This window comes from Canis lupus, chromosome 7 (genome assembly GCF_011100685.1).
Source record: "Canis lupus familiaris isolate Mischka breed German Shepherd chromosome 7, alternate assembly UU_Cfam_GSD_1.0, whole genome shotgun sequence".
In the NCBI taxonomy this organism is placed as follows: domain Eukaryota; kingdom Metazoa; phylum Chordata; class Mammalia; order Carnivora; family Canidae; genus Canis; species Canis lupus.
In genome coordinates, this window is record NC_049228.1 from 16,474,296 (window position 1) to 16,501,763 (window position 27,468).

General features: G+C 47.5%; 1 protein-coding gene across 1 annotated transcript in view; it reads left to right on the top strand.

The window, feature by feature from the left end:
* The window catches only part of LAMC2 (laminin subunit gamma 2), a 54,995-nt gene that overhangs the window by 24,630 nt on the left and 2,897 nt on the right, over positions 1-27,468 (top strand). Inside the window, 20 exon segments of the mRNA NM_001003351.1 lie at positions 708-843; positions 4,060-4,158; positions 6,688-6,824; positions 7,787-7,909; positions 8,745-8,934; positions 10,010-10,122; positions 11,070-11,288; positions 12,122-12,304; positions 13,027-13,272; positions 15,399-15,544; positions 16,817-16,973; positions 17,256-17,461; positions 18,956-19,035; positions 20,094-20,258; positions 21,750-21,894; positions 22,790-22,939; positions 23,471-23,585; positions 24,823-25,022; positions 26,675-26,833; positions 26,923-27,022. Of these exon segments, the coding sequence (NP_001003351.1) occupies positions 708-843; positions 4,060-4,158; positions 6,688-6,824; positions 7,787-7,909; positions 8,745-8,934; positions 10,010-10,122; positions 11,070-11,288; positions 12,122-12,304; positions 13,027-13,272; positions 15,399-15,544; positions 16,817-16,973; positions 17,256-17,461; positions 18,956-19,035; positions 20,094-20,258; positions 21,750-21,894; positions 22,790-22,939; positions 23,471-23,585; positions 24,823-25,022; positions 26,675-26,833; positions 26,923-27,022 (3,069 nt within the window).

Sequence of the window (27,468 nt, forward strand, 5' to 3'; positions counted from 1 at the left end):
TTTCTGGTTAGGAGGCCTCTTTTAAAAAGATTTTATTTATTTATTTGAGAGAGAGAGAGAGCAGGAGCAGGGGGAGGAGCATAGGGAGAGAGAGAGAAGCAGACCTGTTGAGCAGGGAGCCAGACCTGGGGCTTGATCCCAGGACCCCAGGATCATGACCTGAGCTGAAGGCAGCCACTTACCTGACTGAGCCACCCAGGGACCCCATAAGAGTCCTCTTCATAATAAAAAACAATAATAATAATAATAAATAATACAAGCACTGACCCTTAAAAGATGGCTTTTGCTTGCCAGAAATAAGGGAACATGTTGCTCACTTTCTCATATTAACTCTCTTGGAGGAGGCTGATGTGCTCACTCACAGATTTTTCCTCTTCTTGAGATCTCAAGAATCCAACAAACTTCTTTTAAAAAGCAGTGGCTTACACAGTACTTAATGTTCAAATCAGAGCAGATCCATAAGTAAAAAATGCTTTCAGGAGTAATTTCCATTTCTTTGCCAGAAGAAGCCATCGTTGGCTGTGAGAACTTGCCCCAGTGGGTGGATATATACTCAGACGATGTGAAAGAATTTCGAGAGGCAGCAGGTGGCTGTTATCACTCAGGATTCATTGAGCTCCCATGGGGTGACAGTTGTTTCCTAATGCCCTATAAACTAAATATTTCCTTTTCTTCTTTCCTTTTCCCTACCTCATCGTGGGTTACAGGTTCTCTTAGCGCCCGATGTGACAACTCTGGACGGTGCAGCTGTAAGCCAGGGGTAACAGGAGACAGGTGCGACCGCTGCCTGCCAGGCTTCCACACGCTCACCGATGCCGGCTGCACCCAAGACCAAAGGCTACTGTAAGCACTGCACCCATCACTGCAGCTTCTGCTATGAGGGGTGACAATGACATTAACATCATGGCCACTTATGTTACTGAGCAATGACTGTGTGCCAAGCGCTGTTTGAGGACTTCACATGGGTTATGCCATTTAATCCTTTACAGTAAGCCTCAGAGGCCGGGATTAGCCTTGCACTCAGGTTGAAGACAAGAAGTGTACACCCGGGGGGTTGAGTTTCCCCAATATTACTGCTGAGCGTGGACCTAATAATATTCAGGCTCAGAGTTTTGGCTCTGAGACCCCAATGATTGTCCCCTTTTAGATGAACGAGGATGGAGGTAGAGTCCTTCAGGTTCTTTCCTGGGACCCATTTTGACCCACATGAATTTGGACTGGAAAAATTTTTCTGCACAGATTTATTCCCCTTTAGTTTGAAGCATTCTCTTTCCGTCCTCTTATTTTTTCCCAGAAGAGGGATGCCTGGGTGGCTCAGTCAGTTAAATGTCTGGCTCTTGATTTCAGCTCAGGTCATGATCTCAGGGTTGTGAGATCAAGCCCAGAGCTTGATGTAGAGCCTGCTTGAGATCCTCTCTCTCCCTCTGCCCCTCCCCCTGCTCCTGCACGTGCTCTCTCTCTCTCTCAAAAAAAACTTTCCTGGAAGAAGATGGAGCATATATTGATATATTGTAAATGCCATAAGCAATCACAGGGATACAGAGCTGACAGGTACTGGGATAGCCTAGGGGAAGGGAGCTGGGTGGGGAAGCTGTTAGCTAGAAGGTGCCCCTTTGTCCTCCGTGCCGGCGCTGGCCTGGCTGCCACTGTCCCATTCTCTCACCCTTGGGCCTCTGCCGAGCCTGCACTCTTCCAGGCTTCCCTGCTGCCTTGAAGACTGTCTTCAGAGGCCCTTCCATCTGACCAGTGCCCCTCTGGAAATGCTTCTAAAACATGAAGTAGATCATATCACATCTCTGCTGGCAGCCCTCCAGTAGCGCCCTGTCCTACTCAGAGAGAGAATTCTTCTGCAGGCCCATAGGCCCTTCAAGATACTCCACCCTTTACACACCCAGCGGTGTACTCCTGCTGCATTCCTCACCGCCTTTCCCCACCGCCCCCCGCCCCCCCCCTCCCCTGCCCTCAGCCCCACCAGCCTGTCTTCTCTTCCTCAAAGGATCCAAGCCAAGTAACCTCCTCAGTCCTGGCCTCCAGCACTCCCACTTCCTACAGGGCTGCAGAGAGCTTCACAGGCTCCACCCCCACCTCCTCCACTCCTCACAGACACCTTCTCTGACCAGTCCCCAGCCCTCTGAGTTCTGACTGATGTTATTTCATATCTTGTTTCCTGTATGTATTTGTGTGTCTGTCCCTCTCACCAGAACAGAAGTCCTGTGTTGGCTCTATCTTGTTCATGACTGCATCCCCAGTGCCCAGAGCGGGAAGGGGGACACAGACAGTGGCACTGCCTGGCTCCAGCTGGCCTTATGCTTCACTGCCATTATTGTTCATGTTTCTGCCCTGCCTGGAGACTCCTAGAGACCAGGCTCCTATTTCTTAGTGTTCTGGGTGCCTAGCAACCAGTAGATGGTGTGCCTAATGTTTGTCAAAGGGTCCAGATAAGTCGTGGGGGGTGCAGTGGCTAGGACAGGAGAAGACCCTCAAGTGAAAGACGAGGACAGGGAGCCTGACAGGACGTGGGCTCTGATTGGATGGGAAATGTAAGAGGGAAAAGAAGGGGGTCATCCAGGTTTGGGTAGGATTTGGATGGGATCAAAGGGCAGTCGGAGGAGGAGCAGGACAGTAGGGAAGATATAGGAGATTTGGTTTTCGATCCGTGAGATAGATGCATATGACTGTGTGCCCATCTGAGTGATACTAGTCATTAGCCAGAGTCCTAAGCGATTGTGCCAAAATTAAATAATGGAAACACTGATTGATTCCTTCATTGAGAAGGTCTTGCAATTAAAAAAACAAAACAAAACAAAACAGCCCAAATCAGCAATTCCACTCCTAGGAATACACTCAAGAAATATGAAAACATATACATCTGCATAGAAACTTGCACACAAATGCACGTAGCAGCATTATTCACAATAGTTAAAAAGTGGAAACAACCCAGATGGCCATATGTTATTGAATGGAGAAGCAAAATGTCATCTATACATATGATAGAATTTGATTCAGCCATAAAAAAGTGAATTATTGATACATGGATGAAGTATAACATGGGTGAACCTTGAAAACATAGTAAGTGAAAGAAGCCAAACACCAAAGGCCACGGATTGTATGATTCCCTTTACAGAATATGTTCACAATGAGTAGGTCCATAGACACAGCAAGTAGATTAGCAGTTGCCTAGGGCTGGGAAAAGAAAGGAAGGGTGATTGCTAGGGGCACAGGGTTTCTTTCTGGAATGATGAAGATGTTCTCAAATTGATTGGGATGGTTGAGCATCTACTAAACTCTTACCAAATTCTACTTTGGTCGAATCTACTAAATTTTATTTAGAATTCTATTTAGTAGAATCTACTAAATTCTACTACTCTTAGAATCTACTAAAAACCATCAAATTGTACGTTTTAAATGAGTGAATTGTGTCTTTTTTATTTTTTTAAGATTTTATTTATTTGTTTGAGAGAAAGAGCGAGAGAGAACATGAGTGCTCTGGTGGGGAGCAGAAGGAGAAGCAGACTCCCCACTGAGCAGGGAGCCTGGGGCTGGGCTCAATCCCAGGACCTTGAGATCATGACCTGAGCCACCCAGGCGCCCCTGAATTGTGTCTTGATAGAAGTGTTACCAAAAGAAATAACTCAATAAACTAAAATAGCAAGTAGATGAAATCAATCATGATGAGAGCAGCCATCACTGAATTATACAATATAGAAGCAAATGATAAATTAAACAAAAAGGCAACTGAGCCAAATAGTCAACCAAACTAAACCAAACCCAACTGAACCGTTCAGTGATGGATCTGGTTCACATCCTGGCACAGACCTCTCCTCTCCTTAGGGGTGGGAGCAAACCGTTCTTGGACCAGCTGCCGCCCCTCAGAGTAGTGTGAGCCTAGACAAGGGCGCCCTTCAAGGGTCTGGGACAAGAACAGCTGAGAGAGGCCTCAGGGAAGATGAAGGCTTTGCTCAAGTTGGTGACTTTTGCTTATGAGCGCTTGATCTTTATGTGGCTAGCTGAAAAGCATTTGGAAACACATCCCTAATTTTCTTTTTCTTCTTTTCCCAGAGACCCCAAGTGTGACTGTGACCCAGCTGGCATCTCGGGGCCCTGTGACGAGGGCCGCTGTGTCTGCAAGCCAGCTGTCACCGGCGAGCGCTGTGACAGGTCTGTGTGCACCGTGGCCCTTGCAGACACAGCAGGGAGAGTCTCTTGGCAACTAGCACGAGAATTCATCCTCTGAGTGCTGTCATGGAGAAGGGGCACTTAATAAACGTGATGACCTCTGGCCTCAAAAACTTGGCTTTTCAAAAAGTGCAGCTGAGCCCCCAGATCTCCCTGGACTCCATGCTTCTGCCGTGAGCCCCCTCTCTTTGTTTACAAGGGCGGCAGAGGCACAGGGCCCCAGAGGTCCCGTTGCCAGCTGACTTGGAATTCCAGGTGCTCCCATATAAGGTGGCATGCAATAATGAGGTCACGTGACTCAGCCTGGTCTCAGAAAAGGCCTGGCCTAATTAAGCATGTTGAGAAAATGCTAGTAAGAGGAACTATCTCAGGGTATGGCCATATATAACCATCATGTGCAGCAAAGGAACCGCCCAGGGTTGGGATGGTGGTTACATGCACACACATGACCCAGGAGAAGATGAAGAGGCCGTTGGGCCCCAAGCCATGTTGGGGCAGGTGGCGCAGTAAACAGTGATCCACCCTTAGTGCAGCTTGCAGGACATTCCTTGAGGACAAATAGCTCAGACTTAAAACTCTCCCCTCCTCTACAACTGCTGTGAGGCTAGCGCTGTGAGGCTGGCCCCAGGTAAAAAGCTTTCTCCTTGTTTCCTTAAAAGTAAGAAAGCAGTTCTTTGGCATCTCCACGATCACTTATACCTGGGCAGAAAAATACCAGATACATTCCCACCTGGTGTTTCTAGCGGGCTCTTTGCGCTGCGGCGGAGGGAGGGAAACACAGCTTCAGGGTGAAAAGAGGAGTCACTTTTTAAAAAGGTTTTTCATTTCAGAATGTCACATGGAAACAGAAAACCACATAAAACAAATGTTGTCAGCACCACCAATTCTAAGAAATAGACCTTGAGTAAAAAGATGCCATCCCAACGACAGCACTCTCCCTTCTTTCTAGAAGTGTCTACTCTTCTGACCTCTGTGTTATCATTTCCTTACTGTTCTTCATAATTTATTACCCAGGTACATCCCTCAACACTGTCGTTGAGTTTTGCCTGATTTCCCTCAGTTCCTTCCCATCCCTTCCTTTTTTATTCCCTCCCCTCCCATCCTCTGCCTCTCCCCTCCCCTCCCTTCCTTCCTTGCATTTTAATCCCTTTTCATCTGCAGGTTTCCTCCAAAGAAACCATAATGATTTTTTTGAAGCCCTTGCTCTGTAGAGAAAAAAAACCCAAAACAATGCTTATTTATTTACAGCTGTTCTCTGAAGCATTGACTGTTCACAGTTAGCCTGCTTTTCTTTGATTTTGCACAATAAACAGATTCCTGTCATTAGGGTCCAGTGGATCAGACCACATGGCTTAGAGGCAGATGTACCTGGTTTGAAAATCTTGCCTCAGCCACTTACCAACTCTGTGACCTTGAACAAGTTTCTTAACCTCTCTGGCCTGGGTGTCTTCACCTAAGAAAATTGGAAATTGGGAGCCTGGGTGGCTCAATGGGTTAAGCATCCAACTCTTGATTTTGGCTCAGGTCATGATCTTGGAGTCGTGAGATTGAGCCCCGCATCGGGCTCTGTGCTGGGCGTGGAACCTGCTTAAGCTTCTCTCTCCCTCTCCTCTGCCCTACCCCCTGCTCACACACATACTCTCTCATTCTCTAAAATGAACAATTTTTTTAAAAAGAGAAAATGAGAAATAACAATTCCTATCTCATAGGGTTGTATCAAGGATTAAATTGGTACATACCGAAAGTGCCTGGCACAACATACCCACTAAATAATGATCATTGAAACTATTATTATTTCATGAAGAAGGATGTAATTAACTTGAATGGAGAAAAACAAGCCTGCCCCAGATTTTCCTTCTTCTCTGTGACCCCCAACATCTGCCACTTGCTTGGTAGCTGGGCTCCTCAGAGAGGCCACTGGTGGGCGGGATGCCAGCCTGCATTTTGCTTTTGTAGGGAGCCTGCAGCCATCCTTCTTTGTCATGTCCCCACCTGCCCCTTTCCCCATGGGCCCAAGGAGGGTTATGAGGGGCAGGGATGGTGGGCAGCAGCTAGTGCTTGTGCAAGTCAGTAGGGCTGAGTAGGTGCTGGGACTGGGGCATCTGCCTTTCCTTTCCTGGCCCAGCCTCTCACTCTTTTGCCTCCAGTAAATATTTGCTCTAAGACAGGGCCAGCTCTACATCCCCCATCCCAACTCGTCTTGACCCGTTCAAGTGACCTCCACTCAATCCCTCACCAAGGATGGGAAAATCACTAAGTTCCCAGACCACCACGCTAAATGTCATTCTGCTCTACCACAGGGACAGAGAGTGAATGGTCATCTCTCTCAGTGGGGGGGCTGGGACTGTCCATCGTGTCTAGTAGTGGGGATGGTATGTGTAGTTATTGTTTCCCAGTTCTGGGAATTAATAGGGCCAGGTGGGAGAGAAAGCAGAAAAGATCAATCATATTCTCTATATGAAATAAGAAGTAACATATAATATTGTACTGATTTTTAAAATGCTACTACAGGTGTCGACCAGGTTATTATCATCTGGATGGGGGAAACCCGGAGGGCTGTACCCAGTGTTTTTGCTATGGGCATTCAGCCAACTGCCACAGCTCTGGAGATTACAGTGTCCATAAAATCACCTCTACTTTCCATCAAGGTAAAGTATTCTATAGAATTTTGTTTTTAATTGTATAGAGCTTTGTGCTTACAGACAACCTCCTCCTCACCACAGCATGGGACCCTTGCAAAGTCTTTAGCAACTCTCTTCTAGCTTTTAATGGGCATTCTTTTGTCTGGGCAATAAGGCAGATCCTAATGTCTTGAAAAAGTCATAGCTGAACAACTTACTCATACCGGTATATGAATAACTTAAAAGAATAATGAAAAAGAGACCAGATTTTCATCTTCCTGTACTTCCCATCTCTGTGTATTTTAAAACCACAAAAGAGTCTTTCATTTGGATTGGGGGCGTTTATGTGAGTCTTCCTGGAATTCCCATTTATTAATAATACTGCTTTCAGGGGCACCTGGGTGGCTCAGTTGGTTGAGCATCTGACTCTTGGTTTCAGCTCAGGTCATGATCTCCTGGGTCGTGGGATCGACCTGACATTTCTGCTTGAAAGATTCCTGCCCTCTGCCCCTCCTCCCACTCACATGTGCACTAAGTCTCTTTAAAAAAAAAAAAATACTGCTTTCATGTACATTAAATGAGTTAATGCATGTGAAATTAGTTATCAAGCTACAAAACATTATAAAAATATAGGTGACTAGTATTTTCGACTTTGAGTTTCTCTTTGAACATCCTGGGCCCTCTTAACTCACTAAGGTCAGACCCTATTTATGTAAATAAAAGTATGAATTACAGGCAGATGAAAACATGCTCTTATTACAAGAGGCGGGCTCAAAGTCAAAGCAGCTGTGGGGTAGGAGCAGGTGAAGTTGAGCCCCAAGTAGAGAGGGGCATAGGAAATTTTGAGGGCTGCACATGAATGTGGAGCTGTTAAGGAAACCCCACTAGCTATTCAGCTCCAGAACTTTTTAGCAGTCAAGTCTTGCCTTATTTAGTTCAATAGATGGTGAGTTTTGTCCAAATGCAGAGTGGCTTTATTTGTGTTCCAGATGTTGATGGCTGGAAAGCTATCCAAAGAAATGGGTCTCCTGCAAAGCTCCAGTGGTCACAGCGCCATCGGGACGTGTTCAGCTCAGCACGACGATCAGACCCTGTCTATTTTGTAGCTCCTGGTATGTACGGTATTTTTCTTATAGAAGCCAACTTCTAAGGCTAGAAGTCAGGATAGAAAAATGGAGTTAGCAGATGCGAAAACCATATCACCTAGTGTTCAGGAAAGCAGTTATCTCCAGAAGACAGCTGGGGCTTCAGCCCTCTTGACTAAGTCATGATACAATAGAACAGGACTGTGTATCTAAGCAGTCAGACCCTGGATGAGGTTCCTACTTTAGTTAAGTGGGAAGTTTCTAGGTTTCCCATCATGACAAGAAATAAAGTCAGTGGTCAAATCTGTGGATCAACCAAGAAGCAGATAGAAAAGTGGAAATGAGGCATTCTCAGTTTTAACCACTTATACATTGAAAAGATAAACATTAGTGGTTCATTTCATTAGCTAATATGTGATATCCAGGTAAGTTGTCCTCTTATCCTTTCCAAATTTCAACTCTCTCAGCTGTTAAATGGGAATAATAATACCTCCAAGAATTTAACATCAAATGTCATGATGTCAGTGAATTATAAAACATTACGTAACAAAGTGGTAGTACTGCCAACATGCCTGGGACCTTTACATATTGGTCTGTCATAAGGGCCATGCTGTGAATCATCTAATACATGGAATTACCTTGTAACATGACTGTTTTAGCATTTAGTCACTAACTGTCCTTTGTAGCCAATAGCAGTATGGCTATGGCCATAAGCTGGCTCTTCTGGAAGGGTGGTTGGGGGCACGGAGGTACATTGATTATGCAACTCCAACAGAAATCACCGACATTAATGCAAACTTGCTAACTCATTTGCTTCTCCAGTTTCACACTGATCTCAGTCTTTTCAAATTCTATTTCACAGCCAAATTTCTTGGGAATCAACAGGTGAGCTATGGGCAAACCCTGTCTTTTGACTACCGCGTGGACAGGGGAGGCAGACACCCATCTGCCCACGATGTGATCCTGGAAGGTGCTGGGCTACGAGTCACAGCTCCCTTGATGCCACGTGGCAAGACGCTACCTTGTGGGATCACCAAGACGTACACATTCAGGTAAAAAGAGTGACTACAAGAGGGTCAGGTGACTGAAGTCCACTTCCTTTGTTCATACATTTAATCATTCATTCTCTTAACAAGCTTTTCTTAGCACCTTTCATGTACTGGACACGGTCTTATATACAGAAACAGGACGTGTTTCCTGCCCTCAAGCCCCTGACAGGCTAATGGGAGAAAAAAATAAACAGAATATTACAGTGTGGCTTGGGAGTGACAAGATAGCCAAGGTGGGTCCAGGTATTTTGAACACACAGCAGAGGCACAAGTAACCCACATTGGAGTGATCAAGGAAAGTTTCCCAAGAAAACATGACAAGTGAAGAACAGTTTTCCAAGGATAGAAAGTGGGGAGGAGGGGAAGGTTAGCAAGGCAGGGGAAATAATCATGCTTGAGGACATATTTTGAGTATTAGGAAATCCTAAGTAGTTAATGCATGAGTGAAGTGTGGATAGAAGACAGGAATACAGTGAGAAGTGACGTCAATGAACTAAAGAAAAGAAGTAGGGTTGTTCCTGAAAGTATTCCAGTAAAAAAACAAAACAAAATTTGAAAGACTAGCGCAGGGGATGGTGATAGGATATAGTGAGATATCATAACGCTAAAGAAGTATCGGAAGGGTAGAACGTGAAAGCTGACTTTTGAAGAGTAAGTGAAATGTGCTCAGTTAACAAATCATTTAAACAACGAAACCAAAAATTAATGGTATGTCTCTGGAGGGTCAGAGCTTCTTGAACTCAGCGATGTTCCCGGTATTAAGTTTTGTGTGGCCAAGAATAGAAAGTGGTCTCTGAGGACTTGGACCAGCACTGGATGCCATGACCCCTGGGGCCGGGCTTCCTGCTCTGGGATGCCCTCCGTCACTTCCTATGGTGCTCATGCTCCCTGCGAAGTGAGCAAACTTCAAGTTCAAGCCTACAAGAATGCAACTCTCCATCCTTTATCCTCCCCGAGGCAGGGCTGTGAAGGGGCTTAGCTGTCCCACCTTCTTGGGCATAATTTGTATCATGTGTACAAATTTTAAGACTTGATTTTAAGAGTTGTATTTTTAAGCTGTGGGCTTTAAATCCTGCAGATTAAATGAACGTCCAAGCAGTCAGTGGAGCCCTCAGCTAAGTTACTTCGAGTATCGGAGGTTACTGCGGAACCTCACGGCCCTGCGGATCCGAGCTACTTACGGAGAATACAGTAAGTGACGAAGGGAAGTGAATTTCTCTCTTAGGTTTTAGTTTGTGTCAGCTTTCTAAGACGGCGACAGTCTCCAAACAAGTAGGTAAACTACTTGATGGTCTTGATGTAGGGTCTCTGATCAGGTCTAAATTTTTTATATTCTAGAAGTTGTTAAACGTAGTGTTTCTCTAAAAAAAAGAGGTCAACATCAATGAAGAATGAATGATGCTCCTTTGCTTAAGAGTATCCAAATTTAGATGAAAGCTGATTATTTGAAGAAGAGAACCTACAACAAACGGGTGTGTCCCCTTAGCTAGGAAACGGCATCTACAACACAGCCCTCTGCTCCTCCAGTAGCTGCTCCTTCGGGATTGTACTGGGTGCTACCGTGTTCAGACATCACCTGTATTCCATTAACTCCTCTTATTGGACTTCACATGTGGGGTACTCCAATCCCAATCGCAATTCTTTAAATGTGAGTTCCTTGAGCTTTTTAGCACTTACGTAAGCAGGAGGCATGGTTGGCATGCCGAATTTCCACATCACTAATGAAACACATAAAGCAGGAAGTAGGAAAGGTGTTTAACAATTTATCGAATCTTTACTTTGAGCCACGCACATTATAATATGTGCCTTGTCTCATTTAACTTCACAACCAACATAGGAGGTCCATGCCACGGTTCCTTCTCTTCCACACTTGAGGAAACACAATGGTAGCAAAGTTCTGTGACTTGCCCAATTCACAGAGCTAGTGAGGGTCGAGCAGGAATTTAAACCCTGACGTTCCTGATACCGCAGCCTGTGCATCAGTCATGACCAACGGCTGTACCTCCACCCGCAGCAGGGTGGGTGAACACCACCTGCCTTTGTCAGAGAGTTAAGAAAAATAAACTCCGAAGAGAGGCCCACCTTTAGGTCTTTAGACCTTAGTACTTACGACTTCTAACCTCTTGTCCGAATTGCAGGCACTGGGTACCTTGACAACGTGACCCTGATTTCAGCCCGCCCCGTCTCTGGAGCCCCCGCACCCTGGGTTGAACAATGCGTATGTCCCGTTGGCTACAAGGGACAGTTCTGTCAGGATTGTGCTTCTGGCTACAAAAGAGATTCTGCCCAACTGGGACCTTTTGGCACCTGTATTCCGTGTAATTGCCAGGGGGGAGGAGCCTGTGATCCGGACACAGGTGAGTGAAATGACACCCGGCCCAGGTGGCTGCGGGTGCGTGGGGGACTGGGGGGTTCCCATGGAAGGGAGTAAGACAGCCCCTGCCTTGGGGATCCCCGGGTGGCTCAGCGGTTTAGAGCCCACCTTCAGCCCAGGGTGTGATCCTGGAGGCCCGGGATCGAGTCCCACATCGGGCTCCCTGCATGGAGCCTGCTTCTCCCTCTGCCTGTGTCTCTGCCTCTCTCTCTCTCTCTCTCTCTCTGTGTCTCTTGTGAATAAATGAATAGAATATTAAAACAGAAAGAAAGAAAGCCCCTGCCTGAACTCATTTTGGAGATGGGAAAGGATTAGGAAGGTAGGGCTGGAGTCAGGGAAGATGGACGTGGGGCTTTATTACACTCAATCCTTTTCATTATGGCAATGCCACAGGGTTGTGGGAAAGGTACCAGGTTACAGGAAATGGCTGTCATGGTTCAGTGCTGGGGGAGGTGTAGTTGGGGTCAAGTTTCAAGAATTGTCTGGAGGGATCAAAGGCAATGTCAGGGCCTGAATGAATGTGCGGACAAATGGTGTCAGGCCATGGGGACGGGGGAGCAGTGTTAGGTTATGGGTCGGAAAGGAAGCTGTATCTACTGAGCATGGGAGAGCCAGGTGAGGGCCAGGGTCGTGGCCAGGTTTAGAGTTGGTACTAGGGCGAAGGTGAATGCCAGTGCTCAGATACCTTGGGGAAAGCTTCGGGAGAGGAAGGTTGTGGTTATTAAGCTCTGCCTCCCACACATCATCCATATTCCAGGAAGTGTATTGTTTTACCCTGCTCATCTCGCTGCCCTCCATTCTTCCTCTGGCTCCCAGGAGACTGTTATTCAGGGGATGAAAATCTTGACATCGAGTGTGCCGACTGCCCCATTGGTTTCTACAACGATCCACACGACCCTCGCAGCTGCAAGCCGTGTCCCTGCCACAATGGGTTCAGCTGCTCTGTTATGCCGGAGACAGAAGAGGTGGTGTGCAATAATTGTCCCCACGGGGTCACCGGTAAGGCCACCGGCTGCCCCCGTCCTTGACGCCATGAATTCTCATGAATAGCTGCTATTCCAAAAATCCCTAGGGAATTATAATTACTTAGGACTAATGGAAATAGGCTCATTCTAAAGATAAGAATGGGCCCGAGAGGTGGATTGAGGAAGGGCAGTGTATGGTTTGTACGGTATGATGTATGGTTAATGGTGTCTTGGGTTTGTAATTAGTTTTCGGATGGAATATCTGGTTTAACTAAGCTTTACAAAATGAACCAAGGTACATAAGGGAAACTTAGTGGCCTTTTAAGTCCAGAGTCACATCTCTCTCTTGGGGCCCCTGGCTGGCTCAGTTGGTAGAACAAGTGACTCTGGATCTCAGGGTTGTGGGTTTGAGTCCCACCTTGGATGTGGAGGTTACTTTAAAAAATAAGTAAATAAATAAATGTCACCTTTTTCTGCTAGTCAGTCTTAAAGAAGAGTTAATTCTTCAGCAACAGCTGCAGTGGTATTGCTACAAATCTGACTTTTCCCCCAGCATCCAGTTAACTGGCAGGAAGCTTCCCTGTGGGGCTGCTATGTTCTACCATCTGGGACCACCGTGGAGTGAAAGAGCCAAGCCCTTGCCCCAAGCACTTTGCTCCTGAAGCTACTGTTCTGGGCTCCAGGGTGGGAAGCTCTTTTGGAGGGTGGCTGGTGCCAACAGGTGACCACTCAGGCTTGGGCATTCATTCTTTCCAGGGGCCCGCTGTGAGCACTGTGCCGATGGCTACTTTGGGGACCCCTTTGGAGAACGTGGCCCAGTGCGGCCTTGTCAGCCCTGTCAGTGCAACAACAACGTGGACCCCAGTGCCTCTGGGAACTGCGACCGGCTGACAGGCAGGTGTCTGAAGTGCATCTACAACACAGCAGGCGTCCACTGTGACCAGTGCAAAGCAGGCTACTTTGGGGACCCCTTGGCTCCCAACCCAGCGGACAAGTGTCGAGGTAGGACTGCATCCCCAGACAGGCTGGACAGATGGTGTGTGTGTGTGTGTGTGTGTGTGTGTGTGTGTGTACGCACACACGTGTATACATACATGCTTGCTAGTGCGCACACATCTAAGAACATACAGATCAGCAAAGCCAGCAGCAGGTAATAGGATGCCACTTTGGTTCCTCTGACCTCCTGGCCTGTGAATAGTCTGGACCTTTTTCTCTTTCAGAGGCCCTAAGACCCTTGCAGCTCTGGAAGACAGAGCTGGAGGATGTTGAATGGATTAAAGCTGGGTGGGAGAAATAAAAGAGGTGGAGCTTACATTCCTGAGTGGAAGAGGAGATGAAATGGGGCCAGGTCGTGTGCCTAATGCCAGGCTAGCAGGCAGGAGCACTGCCAAGCTAATTACAGGACAGCAGTAAATGTGAGCCTGCACACACTGAGTGGGGGGCTGAGCAGCAGTTTAAGAGACCCTCTCAGGAAGTCAGTGTGATTCATGTAGACAAAGGTAACTGTTCCAAGTTCTACTAACGAGACTTGGCTTCCATGCAGCAGTTATTGAGGCACATTCCTTAGGGTTGCTTCAGATCAAAGCATGATGGTATACATCGGTCCTCTTGCTCAACCCTTCTATCAAGCCTCTGTACATGTTATATTCAGGAGGTGAGTTTAGTTCTAGGCAAGTTCAAGTTCAGTTCTAGGGAGCTGGCCTGCCCCACAGACTCACCCCTCAGTCACAAAGGTCCCAGACCAGCCCTGGTACCCAGAATTCAGGGGCTTGTTTGTTAGAGCCTCTGGAGGGCCTCTGGACTTCCAGATTGGAGATCTCCTGGTTCCCCAGGAGGTCTGCAGGAAGCCCTGCACCTCCTACTCATCCCCGATTTCCCAGCCCTGGAAATGCCTGAGGACCTCTGTGCAGCCTGAGGTTTCCACCTGGGAACACAAATTCCACCTGCCCTAACCCCAACCTGTGGGTTAGCTCCAATTTGCTAGAAAGTACCCTGTGATAGGAAGAGCCCACATGTTATGAACAGTACTGAGTTCAAGTCTATTTTTTTTTTACCAGACCTATTATATTACACTGGTTATGGCAAATTAATCTCTCTGACCCTCAGTTTCTTTATATAGATGAATAAATGATAATTAACTCAGAGTAGTTACAAATATAAAATAAAATAGCTTATAAGAAAGTACTCTGTAATACAGGATATAGCACTAGCCATAGGTGCTACAGTAGTGACTTCACTGGCTTTAGACCATACATTTCTTCACTCAATGATCTTTTGTCCATCACCTACCATGTACCCATTGTGGAGCTGGATACTGAGGTTCTGATGATGACTAAGTCGGTTCCAGTCCCCAAAGAGATCATATGCTAATAAGGAAGATACACAAGTATGTAAGCAAATAATGATATTCTACTTAGATATGTGCTCATATTACTGTGTGCCAAGTGTTTTGTAAGTAACATAGAGCAACCCAGAGAATCACTGTAATTCCCTCAGTGCAGTGTCTCACCCACAGTTATAGCCTAGAACAGTGTGGCCTAGTAGTGCTCAATCAATATGAATGAATAAAGGTACTGTTTTTGTTGTTGTTTTCCTGCATTTCCTACATCAAAGGCAGCAGAGCAAAAGGGAAAGAGCATTGCCTCTTTCCAAGTTCTCATTCTGGTTTGCCATTTACTTGCTATGTGACTAGGATAGATTATTTAACCTCTCTGAGCTCATATTTCTCATCTGTAAAATAGAAGGAGGTTGCTCTGGCATGTCATAGGCCCAGAAGACATGTTATTCCCCTTTTTGAGCAAAGCTAGAGTGCCTACAGAATATCCAACAGGCTCACAATTCCATGGGAGGGAAAAAATAAGTGCCACCAGAAAGGGTGGACTGCTGTAGTGTCTCTTTATGCACACCCACGCCAAACAAACTTCTAGATGATTCCTAAGATCTATCTATGTTAGAAATGTGCTTGGAGGCATAGGCAAGAAATGAATCTAGCACAATGTGAATTGACAAGGGTCAAGAAGGATTCTTTGCCATTGATGATTTGAACTTCTTTTTATCTTTGCTAAACATCCAGTTTCTAGAATTAGTGTGATATGAATGCTTCCTGTTTGTCTGTCTTTTGTCTCTAGCTTGCAACTGCAACCCAGCAGGGTCAGAGCCTGGGGAATGTAGAAGTGATGGCAGCTGTGTCTGCAAGCCAGGATTTGGCGGCCTCAACTGTGAGCATGCAGCACTAACCAGCTGTCCAGCTTGCTATAATCAAGTGAAGATTCAGGTGTGCATGCTACCCAACCCTCATCCGTAGGAGTAAAATCTTTAAATGTCCACTGGGTGGGTCTGTCACACAAGTCCGGGACCCTACTAGTCTCTCTCGGTGATGAGGGTGAGATTAGGATATCTTTAAAAAGTGCTATATTAAAAAAAAAAATCCATATGATGGTGACAGTGCTTCAGGTTTATGCTTATATATACCATTTTAAAATCCCTTTTGGAGATACTATCTCATTTGGTACTCTTGATAACTTAGTCAATTTGTAAGAGAAGGTATTCTGACCTCAGTTTCCACTGAGCAAAGTCTGCCACTTGTTAGTTTCTCAGTCACATGGCCAGGTAGAACTAGGAATCAGGGAATTCTGGGTGGGATTCTTGGTTCCACCTGGCCATGTGACTGAGAAACCGCCAACATTGGGAGACTTTGCTCAGTTCAGTATTCTTTCCACTTATAATATGCCACTTTCTAGTTGTATTTTTTTCCCCAAGAGATGTCTTTGTAGAACAAATGAAGAAAAATACAAATATGTAGAAAATATGAGGAGTCCAGAAGCTGTCAAGGAGGTTCAAACAAGAATGGCCTCCAGAAACTGATATTGTTGTTAATTATTATTTTTTTGCTGGCGTGAAGGGCAGAGGAAGAATAGGCCCAAACAGAACCCCAAAGGTAGAACAGACTCATTTTTTTAAATCTATTTAACCTGCCCTCTCTAGCACTTTCTTTGTTCCACCGTTTTGTTTTTGTTTTTTTTTTTTAAGATTTCATTTATTTATTCATGAGAGACACACGGAGAGAGGCAGAGACACAGGCAGAGGGAGATGCAGGCTCCCTGTGGGGATCCCAATGGGGGACTCAATTCCTGGACCCAGGATCACAACCTGAGCCAAAGGCAGACATCTGCTCAACCACTGAGCCACCCAGGCAGCCTGTTCTAGACACTGTTCTAAGCACTAAAATACTAACTCATTTAGTCCAAGTAATAACTATTCTAGACACTGTTCTAAGCACTAAAATACTCATTTAGTCCAAGTAATAACTATGAGATATTATTATTATTACCCATCTAATGGGTAAAGAAAGTGACTTCCCTAAGGTCACACTCACAGCTAATGAGTAGTGGGGCCAGGATTCAAACTCAGAGATCTGAGCTCTAGCATCTTTAACTACCATGGCATGCCAAGCATTTCTGGGCTTTTAGCTCTTATCCCCTGAGTATGTGGTATTGGAGTGTGACCCCCACTCTCTGTTCTGATCCTCTCTCCTGTGTGGTTTCAGATGGATCAGTTTATGCAGCAGCTCCAGAGCCTGGAGGCCCTGGTTTCCAGGGTGCAGGGTGGTGGTGGAGCGGTGCCGGACGCAGAGCTGGAAGGCAGGATGCAACAGGCCGAGCAGGCCCTTCAGGAGCTTCTGAGAGAAGCCCAGATTTCAGAAGGTGATGAAGGCCAATTTCCCTTTAGACAGAAGGGAATTTCTAATCTTCTACAGATATCAGTTCAATAGGGGTCTATGCCCAGCAATTGCAGAGATAAAAGAACTGTCTGTGACTCTCCTGGGGCTTGAATGATGGAGATAAGAGCGTTGCATGCCTTCATTGACTGGGTTTTTACCATTTTGCCCTAGGCCAGTCAAAGCCACTTTTCCAACCCTCCATCGTGTTCTGGTCCTCTGTGCTAACTCCAGAAGTGCTAATATTCCTTTTACTTGTTGGTATCAGGTGCTAGTAAATCTCTCAGTCTCCAGTTGGTGAAGGCCAGAAGGGAAGAAGAGAGCTACCGGAACCGCCTGGATGACCTCAAGATGATGGTGGAAAGAATCCGGGCCCTGGGCAGTCAGTATCAGAACCGAGTTCAGGATACTCGAAGACTGGTCACACAGATGCAGCTAAGCCTGGAGGAGAGCACGGCCTCCCTGAGAAACACCGTAGGTGTCACCGTGTTCAGGGTACTGAGGATCGCTGCCGGATGGGGAGACCCACCTGCAGTTTCTCATATTTTTTGTTCTACCTGGCAGAGGGTTGGGCTTTTCTTCCTTAAAACCGGTGCATCTGTTCTGTGTTCTTGGGGTTCCTGCAACTTCCCATTTTACTGCATTTATGTTCTTCCTAGCTCATTTCTTGCTAACTGTATCCTCACATTGGCCCTTTCTGTTCTCCGTTCTTGCTGCACACCTCCCAGCTTGTTAGCTCTTAGCAGGCAGGATTTAGTTTTGTTCATGTTTGCATTCTCCGCCCACAGCACAGTGTGTGGCTGTGATACCTGTCTGCTTAATGAATGAATGAAGAGACGAACACATGAACAAATGAAGCAGGGGGTGGTGGTGTAGGGAGGTGGGAAGAAGGAAGGGATCCAGTGAAGACAGGATTCTGAAAAGGGGAAAAAGTTGTTGTCAGTATGATATTTTTAATGATGTGTGGTAGGAGGGAGAGATTTGAATGAGCTTTCTTCTCTTTCTCAGTAAAGAAGGCAATGGTGACAATGTGAGTGAGTAGAAGACAAAGAGAACTGGAAGACAATCAGATACTATGTTGATGAAATGAAGGATTTAAGGAATAATGTATATTGATTTTTCCCCTTATTACAAAATAATGTTTATTGTAGAAAAATTAGAAAATAAATATCCCGTGATCTCATTAATAACCAGTCAAAACATGGTATATAGTCTACTGACTTTAAATCCATATGAAAATACATATTAGCATGTATAGATTTTTATTTTTTTTAAAGATTTTATTCATGAAAGACAGAGAGAGAGAGAGAAAGAGAGGGAGGCAGAGACACAGGCAGAGGGAGAAGCAGGCTCCGTGCAGGAAGCCGGACATGGCACTCCATCCCGGGTCTCCAGGATCACGCCCCTGGGCCAAAGGCAGGCACTAAACTGCTGAGCCACCCAGGGATCCCATGTATAGATTTATAAATGCATCTGCATCTATATAGTTTTTTTGAACTTGGATTTCTACTTTATGCTTTTTAAAGATTTAATTATTTGAAAGAGAGAGAGCAGGAGAAGAGGCAGAGGGAGAGAGAGAGGAAAAGAATCTCAAGCAGACTCCCTGCAGAGTGGGGAGCTGGAAACCGGGCTCCATCTCATGACCCTGAGATCATGACCGGAGCGGAAATCAAGGGTCAGACTCTTAGCTGACTGACTCACTTGGGTGCCCTGGATTTCTACTTTATTCTTGTCTGTACTTAAAAAAAAAAAAAAGAAAGAAAGAAAGAAAGAAAGAAAGAAAGAAAGAAAGAAAGAAAGAAAGAAAGAAAGAAAGAAAGAAAAGGATGATAGTGAGGAGGGCCTCGAGATGTCTGGGTATAGAATGCTGTGTGGCTAATGACAACTAGTTCTAACAGGGCAGATGCAGAATCTGCTTAGGCTCCAGGGCTGAGTGCAAAGCCTTAACCAAATCTCCTTTTTCTACAGAACATTCCTTCCTCAGATCACTACGTGGGGCCAAATGGTTTTAAAAGTCTGGCTCAGGAGGCCGTAAGATTGGCAGACAGGTAAGGGGTCCCCTGCTTCAGACTACCTCTGCAAGCCCAGACTTGAACAAACCTGGAGGGTGTTCAGGACCTAAGCACCATTTCATTAATGCTCTGGGCTCTTTTCTGGCCTGGAAGCCTTTTTTTTTTTTTTTTTTTTTTTTAATTTCTTGGCTTTTAGCCTATGTAGGTGGCCACTGGGCACGATCTTTTGGCCAAATGTTGGGAATGGAGGTGATTTTTACCCCAGATTTTTCTGTGACTCACAGTATGGCTCTGGTGTGTGTCACATGTGATTTTTTTTCGGGCTCTGTGAAATCAAGCAGCCTTTGGAAAAGAACACCCTGCAGCTTTGAGGGACTCCCGGGCTCCCACACGGAGCCTGGGAACAAGTAGCAACGAGCTGTTTGCTAGACGCTGGGGGCCAAGGCCGCAGAGGGGCACCTCCTCCCGGAAACCGGCTCTGCGGCCCCAGGGATACCAGGCAGCTCCCCGTCGCCGGTACTGGAGGAGGCCTGCTCTCGGCGGAGAGCTCGGCCCGTGGTAGGCGCCGGAATCTCAGACGGAGTCCCGTCGGGGGAGGCCCACGTGTGCCTTTGTAGCCCAGCTGCCTCCTGAGCTTGTCTTTGTTCTGTTGGTCTTGGTTGTTTTCTTTTCTTTTTTTATCACTTTGTAAGCATCTGGGGCACTTTTGTTGACAGGCGCTGTTCCCTGTAGCGGTGGCCCCAATACAAAGCTGCTGCAGCCAAGCTGTGGGGGGCGGGGGGGGGGGGGGTCCTGGACGAAGCCCCAAGGGTTAGCGCAGAAGGCCGGCGTTTCGCCCCCTGGGTCTGCTCGCACCACGCTCCCCGCCCGCGCCCCCTGGTTGTGCCGGAAACGGAAAAGATGCCCGGCCGTGCCGAGCTCCCTCCGCAGGTGGCCTCCGGCTTCCTGACGGTTCCTCCGATTGACCCCGGTCAGTTCTCTTGGGTCTTGCTCCGGCCAGCCGTTCCCTGACTGCTCTCCGGTCACGCAGACAAAAGGCCGAGAGGAAGCCCTTGGCTATGAAAACTCCACCGCCTTGTTTTTAACCCTCGCAGCCACGTGGCGTCCGCCAGTAACATGGAGCGGCTGGTAAGGGAAACCGAGGACTATTCCAAACAGGCGCTGGCGCTGGCGCACAAGGCCCTGCGGGAAGGCGGCGGCAGTGGCGGCGGCGGCGGCGGCGGCTCGGACGGCTCAGCGGCGCAAGGGCTGATGGGAAGGTACGTGGGAGGGGGGCCTCACAGGGGCTGATGGGAAGGTACGTGGGAGGGGGCCTCACAGGGGCTGATGGGAAGGTACGTGCGAGGGGGGCCTCGCAGGGGCTGATGGGAAGGTACGTGCGAGGGGGCCTCGCAGGGGCTGATGGGAAGGTACGTGCGAGGGGGCCTCACAGGGGGGGATGAGAAGGTACGTGCGAGGGGGGCCTTGCAGGGGCTGATGGGAAGGTACGTGCGAGAGGGCCTCGCAGGGGCTGATGGGAAGGTACGTGCGAGGGGGGCCTCGCAGGGGCTGATGGGAAGGTACGTGCGAGGGGGGCCTCGCAGGGGCTGATGGGAAGGTACGTGCGAGAGGGCCTCACAGGGGCTGATGGGAAGGTACGTGCGAGGGGGGCCTCGCAGGGGCTGATGGGAAGGTACGTGCGAGAGGGCCTCACAGGGGCTGATGGGAAGGTACGTGCGAGAGGGCCTCGCAGAGGCTGATGGGAAGATACGTGCGAGGGGGGCCTCGCAGGGGCTGATGGGAAGGTACGTGCGAGGGGGGGCCTCGCAGGGGCTGATGGGAAGGTACGTGCGAGGGGGGCCTCGCAGGGGCTGATGGGAAGGTACGTGCGAGAGGGCCTCGCAGAGGCTGATGGGAAGGTACGTGCGAGAGGGCCTCGCAGGGGCTGATGGGAAGGTACGTGCGAGAGGGCCTCGCAGGGGCTGATGGGAAGGTACGTCCGATGGGGCCTCGCAGGGGCTGATGGGAAGGTATGTGCGAGGCGGGGGCTCACAGGGGCTGATGGGAAGGTACGTGCGAGGGGGGCCTCGCAGGGGCTGATGGGAAGGTACGTGCGAGAGGGCCTCGCAGGGGCTGATGGGAAGGTACGTCCGACGGGGCCTCGCAGGGGCCCAGATACTCTGCCTTCCGCCGGGTGCAGCACGCACCGCCCTGGAGGGGCGCCGGGCTTCGCTACAAGATAGCCATCCTCAGGGTCAAGAGAACGAGAGAATTTGGGGAGCAGAGGGGCAGTGGTTGAGCGTCTGCCGTGGGCTCAGGGCGGGATCCCTGGATCGAGTCCGGCATGGGCTCCCGGCATGGAGCCCGCCTCTCCCTCTGCCTGTGTCTCTGCCTCTCTCTGGGTCATCTCTGTGTGTGTCATGAATAAATAAATAAAATCTTTTTTTAAAAAACGGGGGAAAGGACATCCCTTTATGTGTAGAAGAAGAAAAGACCGGTTAAGTGAAACGTGCGTGTGGGTGGCGGGGCCGCAGTGCTGGGGCCGCGGCGGCGGCTGAAGGGTGCGCGCAGACCCGGGCCGCGCGGGGTGAGCTGGGAGACGCGTGAGCTCTGGGGCGGCTGTTGGAGCGTGGGGAGGCCGCCTGCCGCGCGCGCCCCTGCCGACCCCTGGGTTCCGCGGTGAGCCCGCCCACAGGGCTTTTACGCTCCAGGGCGAATGTTTGCTTCGAGGGAAAGGGGGATTCCTCGACCTGTCTTCCCCGCGCCCGCAGGTTGGCGAAGGCCAGGTCGCTGGCCCAGCAGCTGTCGGGGGAGGCGGCGCAAGCCGACGCAGAGGCAGACAGGTCCTACCAGCGAGGCCTTCGCCTTCTCGATGCCGCGTCTCAGCTGCAGCAAGTCAGCGGCCGGGCTTTTCAGGTGAGGGCGGCGGCGGCGGCCTGGGGGCCTCGGGGCCCCGATCCGGTTGGGCCCCTCAGCTCTTCCTCCACGTGGACCCTTCTTGTCTTCCGTCTTGTTGACCGTTGCCTGGTGCTTGGCCCCCAGCCTTTGCCTCTGACAAAGCCTTAGCCCACCTTGTGAACCTGTCAGCCGAGAGCAATCTTCCGTGTCCTCCTCAGTTTTGGGGACCGCCAGAACCTGTGGGAAATCCCGAGCGGTAGAGCGTGATGCTTACCTTTGGGTCCCAGCTGCACTGCAGTTCCGTGTACAGCCGTTCACAAGACTTTCCTTCTTCTCAGAAGTTTTACGTTGTTTCTGACTTTTGTTCTTCTCGGAAGTTTTGCACCGTGTCCGTCGATTCCTTTAACGATTACAAACTTACTGGGTTAGGAAGATGCAGCCCTCTACCTTCGCAAAAAACACTCACAAAAAAACCACTCACACAGATGTTTCCATGCATTGAGGGGGACGCCTGGGTGGCGCAGCGGTTTGGCGCCTGCCTTCGGCTCAGGGCATGATCCCAGGGTCCCGGGATCGAGTCCCATGTCGGGCTCCCTGCAGGGAGCCTGCTTCTCCCTCTGCCTGTGTCTCTGCCTCTCTCTCTCTCTATCATAAATAAAAACAAATCTTAAAAAGAATGTTTCCATGCATTTATAAACCAACATGTAGAATTTAGAGAGAGAGAATGAGAGAGCCAAAACCCGTTTGATGCTTGGGGAAACCGCCGCCTATCGTTCGGCATACTGCTTCATTTCTGTTAGACTTTGTGTCTGGATTGCTGTTGTTTTCAAACAATGGTGGGCAGCTCCTAAGAAGGCTGGCATGGCAACCGATGGGCAGAAAGTCAGATTCCTTCCTTTCTTTGGGCTTACAGGTGGAAATGAAGAGGATTAGACAAAACATTGATTCTCTCTCAAGCCTTGTGACCAGGCGCATGGATGAGTTCAAGCATGTGCAAAGCAACCTGGGAAACTGGGAAGAAGAAACCCAGCAGCTCTTACGGAATGGAAAGAGTGGAAGACAGGTATCCTTTTATGAACTCATGCACTCAACACACAGGTACTGGATGCCTACCATGTGAATATGTATGGCAAGAGGCCATAAATACGCAACCGTAGAAAACTCTCCGAAGGTCATGGTACCACCGCTTGTAAATGGAGTAACTGAGATACAGACAGCTTGAAGTAATTAGTTCAGTTCCACCCACCGAATCAAGCCCTCAAACCTGGGGCCTACCCGAGTTCAATTTTGGTCCGGCTTTTTCTACTAGCTTGGCTTTAGGAAGTATCTAGAGTATAGTAAGATTGTGATTTGCAAAACTGTCCTCATCCTTCATAGTGGGCTAGAGTTTGAAACCGTTCTCTATACAGGATGTGTCATTGGGTTATAAAGTTTGCTCTGTCCCGGATTGTGGAAGTCAGTACTCTTAGACTTTCTGGTGAATCACAAGACTCTGCTGTCATGAAGAGAATTGTGTCCAAGTGATTCTGCTGGCAGGAATGCTCTTCCTGGACGTATGTTACAGTTACTCTAATCTTACTCTGTCTGTTTACAGAAAGCAGATCAGCTGCTTTCCCGTGCCAACCTTGCTAAAAGCAGAGCCCAAGAAGCACTAAGTATGGGCAATGCCACTTTTTATGAAGTTGAGAACATCCTAAAGAACCTCAGAGGTAAGCGTTTCGTGGTTTAGGTCACTTGAGTATGTTAAAGAAATAACTTTGATTTGTTTTGAATCCCTGTGTATCTGCCTAAACCATAGGTACATTGGGGTATTAATAGACACTTAATAAATATCTTCCTGAAGAAAAAAATTGTATTAATATTTGAAGTAGTGGAAGAATTTTAATTGATGTCAGGTGGCTTGAGGTCTGAACTTTGCTAGGCCCTTTGACTGCTCTGTGCTGACTGTATGACCATAGGCAAGTCACAGCCTTTCCAGACCCTAATGTCCTCTTTAAAGAAAGAAGGTTGAGGGACACCTGGGTGGCTTAGTGGTTGGGTGTCTGCCTTTGGCTCAGGTCAGGATCCCGGAGTCCTGGGATCGAGTCCACATCAGGGTCCCTGCAGGGGGCCTGCTTCTCCCTCTGCCTCTCTCTTTGTATCTCTCATGAATAAATAAATAAAATATTTTAAGAAAAGAAAGAGAGAGAAAGAAAAGAAAGAAAGAGAAAGAGAAAAAAAAAGAAAGAAAGAAGGAAGGAAGAAGAAGGAAGGAAGGAAGGAAAAGAAAAAAAAGAAAAGAAAGAATTAAATGATCTCTAAGGTCTTCCACAGATCCAACATCCTAATACGACCCAGATATTTTTCCTTTTCCTTTGTAATCTGGCTGATTCCAATTTAGAATCAATGTGGTTAGTTTGTGGTGATGATAGGAGCAAGCTCTGTCACAGCACCTGGATCCCAGGAAATTTGGGTTTGTGCCTTATGGAGATTTGGCTAAAAATCAGGTTTATTCACTAAAGAGCAAAAAGGAAGCATTTCTAAAGTGTTGGGATTTTCTTCACAGAAAGAAGCTCTCTATCCATTCTGTTCATCCTCCAACTACCATCATTGGCAGCTTAGGGTTTAAGGCTCTGGCTCGAAACTTTGGGCTTCAGCAGTTACACCTGCTTTTGATCTACTTTGGGGTCTTAATACTCTTGCAGGGCTGGGGACCCAGGGCAGGCTGATAGTCAGTGTCTCTAAGCAAGGACCTAATTTTGGTTCTTTCAGTACCTCGTTTAAGTTCCTTTCTGCTGGATAAGAAAGGGCAGTAACAGCCACAGCTTCTCACACGCTTGCCCCCAGGCAGTAATAACACTCTTCCTGGATTTTTTTCTTAAAAACTTCAGCCCCATTCAATTTCATTTGTAAGTTTTAGAAGCTACTTTTCACCCTCGTGGCAATGTTTTCTTGTCTTCGTTTCAGAGTTTGACTTGCAGGTTGAAGACAGAAAAGCAGAAGCAGAAGAGGCCATGAAAAGACTCCCTTACATCAGCCAGAAGGTCGCAGATGCCAGTGACAAGACCAGGCAAGCAGAAACAGCCCTGGGCGGTGCTGCTGCCGACGCCCAGAGGGCAAAGACCGCAGCCAGGGAGGCCCTGGAGATCACCGACAAGATAGAACAGGTAAAGAGAAATCAAAATGCAGGTTGGCACGAGCAACCCCAAACGCAAGGGTTCTGTGGAAATAGAGCATCGGGCTCTTTCTGACCTCGAGATCACAGAGTCCTGTGGCCCACGGCAGCCCCAGAGCCGCTTAAGTGCCCCATTTCTTGGTTGATTCACAAGGCTTTCATTGACTGAGACGTAGAGCCTTCATTTTCAGCTCCCTTTTTGGACAACACCAGAGAAGAACCATCCAAGATTGGGTTTTTTGTATCAACTATTGTACTCGTTTCCTAGAGCTTCTGTAATGAAGTGTACCACAGACTAGATGGTTTAAAACAACAGAAGTTTATTCTCTCACAGTTCTGGAGGCTAGAAGTCAGAAATCAAGATGTCAGCAGAGCCATACTCCCTCTGAGGCTCTGGGTAGAAACCTTGCTTGCCTCTTCCTAGCTTTTGTGGCTGTCAATCCTTAGCCTTGGTTTCCGGTGGCATCACTCCAATCTCTGTCTCTATCGTCATATGGGGTTTTTCTCCCTGGATATCTCTAACCCTCCTTATAAGGACACTGGTCATTTTGAATTAGAGGCCCATTAGACTCTAGTATAACTTTATCTTATGTAATTGGATCTGCAACAATCCACTTCCAAATCAGGTCGTATTCTGGGGTCCTGGGGTTTCGGACATCAGCATACCTTTTTGACATAACCCCATAACAACAATTATCAGTGTTTGATTCAAGATTATGAAATTCTGGAGTTCTAGATCCCTTGTCTCTATTTTTTATGTCTAAGCTCTGCATATTCATTTTTTTCCCCCTTTCTTCTATGTACCAGCACTGTGCTTGGTGCTGGGCATATGCAGATGAGAAAGACCCGGTCCTTCTCTTCAAGGAGCATTCAGTATAATGGGGAAAGGCAGATTAGATACACTGCAACCCATATGTTGTAGTTAAATGCTACAGTAGAAGCTGTGCTTGTTGGCTGGAGAACTTCTTAGCTCTCATTTAGGCAAGACTTCTAAAAAGCTTATGCAACTTTAGAAAACCAAGAGGGAACTCTTAGTACCTAGGACTATTTGACCTCACTCTTGGACCACTTAGCAATTTGCAAGAAAACTTTCTAAGTCCCTTGAGTGTAGAGACCAATTTCAAGTGGCTCTCTTTTTATAGCTTCTACACAGAGATACCTGCAATTTGATGCTCAATAACGCCTTACTGGTAAAGATATTAACAAACTTTGTTCTAAGAAAAACAAAAGTTACAGCTGTAGCCCATTCATTCTCTGCACCTTAAACTCAGCTGTCTCAGGGGTCCTAGTAAAGTCACTGAAAAGACTGTGGCAGCAAAGAACTCTGACGGGAAATGATGTGAATCTCTCGCCCTCTGAGTTTTCCCAAATAGTTTCTGTTGCATTCACGTTTTGGTGAGTGGTGACTGAGAGGGAATCAGTGTCTCACTGCTGACCCTCCTAGTCCCTACAGATACACCCACAAATTAATTTGTTTAAAGCAGAGCTTGGGGAAGGGTGTGTCTCCAAGTCTGACTCTTGTTATTCATTTAACTTACTCCATCAGGGTCTGGCTGCAGCTGTTTATTTTTTATTTCTCTCTGGGATGTTTTTGTGCCTCACCCCTCTCTTTCCTCCTGTTCCTGGCTCTCTTTCTTTTCCCAGGAGATAGGGAGTCTGAACTTGGAAGCCAATGTGACAGCAGATGGAGCCTTGGCCATGGAGAAGGGACTGGCTACTCTGAAGAGCGACATGAGGGAAGTGGAAGGAGAACTGGCAAGGAAGGAGCAAGAGTTTGACCTGGATATGGATGCAGTGCAGATGGTCAGTTCCCATCATTTTCCATGGGATATTCCATTAAACTTGCCAATATGAGACACCCTTTCAAGACTGGTTTGTATTTATTTTTTCAGGTAATTACAGAAGCCCAAAGAGTTGATAACAGAGCCAAGAATGCTGGAGCTACAATCCAAGACACACTCAACACATTGGACAGCATCCTACACCTAATAAGTATGTGACGTACCCACAAACTTCCAGCCCCATGCTCCCGCCTGCTCTCAGAGCACTTGCTAGATCTAGCCCTGATAAGTGGAAGTCTTAAGGATACCCTCAAGGGTATCAGAACATTGCTTTATTTCTAGGCCCAGACACTTTGGGCACATGACTTTCCATTTTCCAGACTCTTATTTTACCATCTAAAGATGAGTCACTGAGTACCTATTGCCCTTGGAGGTGAAAGTGTGTAGATCAAAGATCTGGGTGTATTTAGGAAATGTATTGAAGCGCAAAGAGGTTAATCATGTCTCACTGATCACACAGTAAGTAAACTGTAGAGGCAATACTCAAACTTCACAGCTAAAGAGAAGACTAGACAGTTTGAGAGTCCTCCTAGAGATTCTGAACTTGATCCTGAGAAGCTAGCGGGCAGTTGTGAGCAGAGGAATATCGTCATCGCT